Source organism: Salvelinus sp. IW2-2015, linkage group LG27 (genome assembly GCF_002910315.2).
Source record: "Salvelinus sp. IW2-2015 linkage group LG27, ASM291031v2, whole genome shotgun sequence".
Taxonomy (NCBI): Eukaryota; Metazoa; Chordata; class Actinopteri; order Salmoniformes; family Salmonidae; genus Salvelinus; species Salvelinus sp. IW2-2015.
The window spans coordinates 37,258,656-37,263,603 of record NC_036867.1 but is presented as its reverse complement, the minus strand read 5'-3'; the positions used below and the strand labels follow the sequence as shown (position 1 = coordinate 37,263,603).

The following is a 4,948-nucleotide window of genomic DNA, read 5'->3' as shown; positions in this document are numbered from 1 at the left end:
CCCTCCATCCTGTTTGACGTCCACTCACTGATAACTGTTATCTGTTGTATCAGCCCCTCCATCCTGTTTGACGTCCACTCACTGATAACTGTTATCTGTTGTATCAGCCCCTCCATCCTGTTTGACGTCCACTCACTGATAACTGTTATCTGTTGTATCAGCCCCTCCATCCTGTTTGACGTCCACTCACTGATGTCACTGATAACTGTTATCTGTTGTATCAGCCCCTCCATCCTGTTTGACGTCCACTCACTGATAACTGTTATCTGTTGTATCAGCTCCTCCATCCTTCTGATCCCATTGACACAAGAGATGATGTGAGGTCATCTTCACTGTGACAGTGTATTGATCACTTCTATAGTGGGACTTCACTTGTGTTGATTTTGTAGGTGGTCAACGTTGTTTTTTTTCTGGCAGGCAGTCATCCTCTTATAACATTGATTGTTTGACAACTGTGTTTGACTATTGATAGTTTTCTTTTCTATAATAATCATGTCAAAATACATTTAACCAAAAACAGAAGAGAAAGAGAAGGATACGCTGTAGATCTAGTATGTTATTATGCTGCGGTCTGATGTTGAAGGGAAACTGTAGACCGTTCCATCTGCTGACAACAGAGGGGCGATGTTAGAATCTGGTTTCTATGTCTATGATTGGAATAGAGGTGGCCCTGTCTTTTATAGTAGAAGAATCTAATGGTCAGAAATCGGACTTGAGTTGTCGAAATAAAAACCTAGTTGGAAATATGGACCACATAGCAACAAATCAGCAAAATGCAGTGTATTTCTTTGATTTTATTCATTAATGTTAGACTTCTAATGAAGAACCTCTTGCTCTGAACGTCACGTTTTCTTAACATGTTTCAACCTCAATGTATTATAATTATTTAAGGTCTAATAGCCTAATAAGTAGTTTCAGTCTCGAAGTGAAATAAATGGCCTAATAAATCACCTTTTATAATGTGAACCAATCTTACTGGTTGTTTCAATAAAATAGTTATTTTTTCGTTGATTTGCTTATATATTCATTTAATTAAAAATATGCAGATTTTCATGTTTTATTGTATAGTTCAGAATTTGAATTAATCTGGAAAAAATCTAAATGTTTAAAGTCCTAATTATCCATTATCGTACTCATCTCTGGTTCCTCTTTGCACACTAACCCCAGAGGGACGACTGGAGGGCTGAGGGGCGTGAGTAGAGAGAGGGAGGTGAGAGGGAGMGGGCGGTGTTAGACAATACCATTCCTCAAATATATTCCATCCCTCCGTTTCTCAAGTAAGCCTTTATTAGTTGGGATGGTTTGGATCTTATCTCTCATAGAAGCCGCGTGCTGGACCCGAGAACGTTCGGAAAACACAGAAGTGGAAAGGACGGGATTATCTTTCGGCTTATCTTTCGGCACGCGGTGCACGGGGGCCTTTCTTATCACGGTCATCTCCATCAACAAGAACGGACAAACATCTGCACTTTCAGCGAGATCTTATCGACACAACAATCTATTGTTTCCCAGCTGGGTGTTCACAAGGCACAATATTTTTTTTATCTTCAGAAATATTTATCACATAATCGTTAAGTATACTATCATCTAGATGATAGTATAGATTCTATACTATCATCTTCCCAACGAAGTGATATACCTCAACTTGAAATTAGATGGTTCTGAGATAAACAACATTTTATGGTTGATTCGACTGTTCAAAATCTCCAAAAGTAAACAGCAATTCATTTTATAAGGCTGTCAACAGTAGGCTATAATTCCTGTAATGAATTGGACTAAATAAGATGGTTTGTGAAAAAAACCAAAGGGAAGCACAGAGTTAATTTGGAGTTGGAGTTTACTCCAACAGCTATCAAGAATCATCAGACAGTTGTGTCTCTCAACTGTTTGTRAAGGTAAGTGTCCAATTAACGAGTAGGCCTAAGAAAAATGACAAATAAAAAAATACATATGAGGTATTGACCGTTTCTTTATTAGGTCTGTATTACATATTTACAACAAAGTACACAACTCGTATTTTTCCCTTGCATTGTTGAAACAACAACATTTTGTGTGGCCGGATTCAATGTCCAGCAGATGTCAACAATTTTAGCCTGTTTTCGTTGTTGTTCCGTGCTGTCAAGTCATACTGCTCGAGCCAAMCAGATGTGTTCGTCTCACTGTGACAGATGGACGACTTTGAATATGGAATATGTTAATTTTAATAGCATGGTTTCTCTCAATATTTACCATAATTTGCTTTAATATTCTGAAAAATGCAATGTTTGCTGCAAAACAAATCATAAGAACTGACACCTAAGTGAAAAGAAAATGGCCTAGATTTAATATTTAATGCTCTATAACAAAAATCATTGAAGAATAAATTATGCATTGGGGAAAATAGAAGTACAAAAACCTATTATAATTTACAGTATTCCCATCACTGTCTGTTGCTTTTGCAATTTCCATTAAGACTACCACATTTCTAAGTATTCGGCACTTGATCTAAAATTATTTATTTTATGATTATGGTCTGRCTATCATCTACCCCCTGTGACAGGTCATAACAAGACAGCCATGCAAAAACTACTCCCAATCACAATATTGAACCCCAATGGTAACGAAAAAGTATTATTGTGTTCACAACATTATACTAAATTAATTAATAATATCTCTCTCTCCAGCTCTTTTTGGATACGAACTGAAAAACATATGAAAAGACTGAAAATGATGCTGAGTCCAGACCAAGCTGATTCCGACCTCGGATGGGGACAATCCGACGCAGAGTCGGTGCTCAACGACCTCAAGGTCGGGTGCCTGTCCGACGAACCAATGGAGGGGGAGGGGAAGACGAGGTCGCTGGCCCAACCGAKCCTCAGRAGGGAGGAGAAGAGACGGAGGAGACGTGCGACGGCCAAGTACCGCTCGGCCCACGCCACGCGCGAGAGGATCCGCGTGGAAGCGTTCAATGTGGCCTTCGCTGAACTGAGAAAGTTGCTGCCAACCCTTCCCCCTGACAAGAAACTCTCCAAGATCGAGATCCTRAGACTTGCAATATGCTATATCTCCTATCTCAATCACGTTCTGGATGTCTAGTTGAAATTAGTGAGATACATTTTCAAATGGGAGAATTGGACAAGGAGAATGGAGGGACCAGAAAGAAATATGGGTGACATGTCACTGGTGAAATCGGGGATACATGAAAGTTGCCAGAAAGTACAAAAAAATGGGGGAGAGAAGGAGTCTGCATCCTACAGCCTACTTATCCATGATTTTGAAGAAAATGCCTGTTTGGTATTGCGTTTTGGTGAGGCTGGGTAACCCAGATGAACGAAGGAATGGATGTAAACGAAATGATATAGCTGCTTTATAGACATAGCATAGTTGATGTTTCCATAAAGGAGAACAAGTTCAAATGCATTAATGCATTAGTGCCACTTATGACGCGTACAATTGTGACCTTCATCATTGTTATTTAAGTTTATGGAATTATTTATTTAAATGTGTTAATATTGAAGGTTCTGTTATTTATTTATGTTTATAATAGACTAACGTATTTTATGTAAATGTCCATTGTTTGTATCATTGTATACATGTATATTTTAGGCTGTGATGTTGAACTTCGAAAATGAAGTTGTTGCTCTTCAAATGGCACTTTCTGTTTTTGTATTATACGTAGTTTTTTTATTGAGTTAGTACGTTACGTGTAATGTACTTTTATTCACGTCATGTCTATTGTCTATCAGGCAACGATAAGCACTTAATCATGTTGGGTTAAGTAAACTCATAAAACGTCAAACTTCGTTCAGTTCCCTTCAGTGTAAAGGGGAAGGAAGTTAATCAAAACTTAACAATAKACTGAAAACGAATTAGCCTACTAAAGAAAAACATCCACACAATTTTAATTCGACTAACCGGATATATAAAGCAAAAATATAATTGAATGACATCGTTTGTGTTGATATCACTTTACAATTCAGAGGCAAACCTCTTTTGCTGTGACCAAAAATCATTTCAAAATAGTCTGATTTCTATTAAATGTTTTTATTTCCTTAAAAGCTAGAGGTGTTTATTTATATATCTGTCTCTGCTTTGTATCTCAAAAAACACAATAAGTAATTTTATAGCGAAGAAAAACATATCTTCTATCCAAAGATTTTTTGTCTCTTCAGGGTTGTGTACTTGTTGCTTTATGCAGATATTTTGTAGTAGAGTTATTGTGACAGCTGYTTTTTAATGAACGCATTTTTTATATTTTCCGGTGGTGTTTTTTGATTAAAAAAGGGAAAGAAATACATGGTATTGAGGKTTTTCTGTTTTAATTGTAATTTWATTGAGACTAAAACTGGGAATAATTACTTGGGAATCTCCTTTCCAAAAATAGTCACACAATGTTGAAATTAGTCTGCCAGTCGCTCAGGGGGGAAAATCCCTTGCATAATGATTGGAGTAATATGAATGAAATGGACAGTGCAATGGCCTTGATAAAAAATGATTTCAATATTTAAACAGCAGCTGTCGTCCTGGAGGAAAAGCACGACGGTAGCCTAGCCTATTACACTTCCGAAATGGCCTTGATTGACAGGCCTCTATATCTTTCATTTCCCCCCCAAATTCGAATGATAGGCATATACAGTATTATTAAATGACGTCAGTGTGAGCCTATATCCCGCTGATTTGAAATTGTTTACACACACACGATTTAGGCACTGGTCAAGCAAGCAATGAGAGTATATAGCCTATATGTGATTTTTTCTCTCCTGTGCATGTATTCTGTGCTGCTCCTCGCTAGCTCCTGGCTGAAAGGCGCTCTCCCCAGAGAGGGGGCAGGTGTTACTCCAGACGAGCCAAGACAACCAAATTACTGGCCGTCTGGCACCTCCCGTGGGAAAGAGAGAGGGAGAGGGGATGGAGGAGAGATGGAAATTTATGAGTGAGCAAGCACATCCATGTAATATTGCCAAATATG

General features: G+C 38.1%; 1 protein-coding gene across 1 annotated transcript; it reads left to right on the top strand.

The window, feature by feature from the left end:
* Window positions 1–1,301: 1,301 nt before the first annotated feature.
* On the top strand, window positions 1,302–3,176 carry LOC111953756 (helix-loop-helix protein 2). The gene is made up of 2 exons (XM_023973227.2): window positions 1,302–1,895; window positions 2,664–3,176. The coding sequence occupies exon 2, from the start codon at window positions 2,692–2,694 to the stop codon at window positions 3,073–3,075; it is 384 nt and encodes a 127-aa protein (XP_023828995.1). The 5' UTR covers window positions 1,302–1,895; window positions 2,664–2,691; the 3' UTR covers window positions 3,076–3,176.
* Window positions 3,177–4,948: the final 1,772 nt, after the last annotated feature.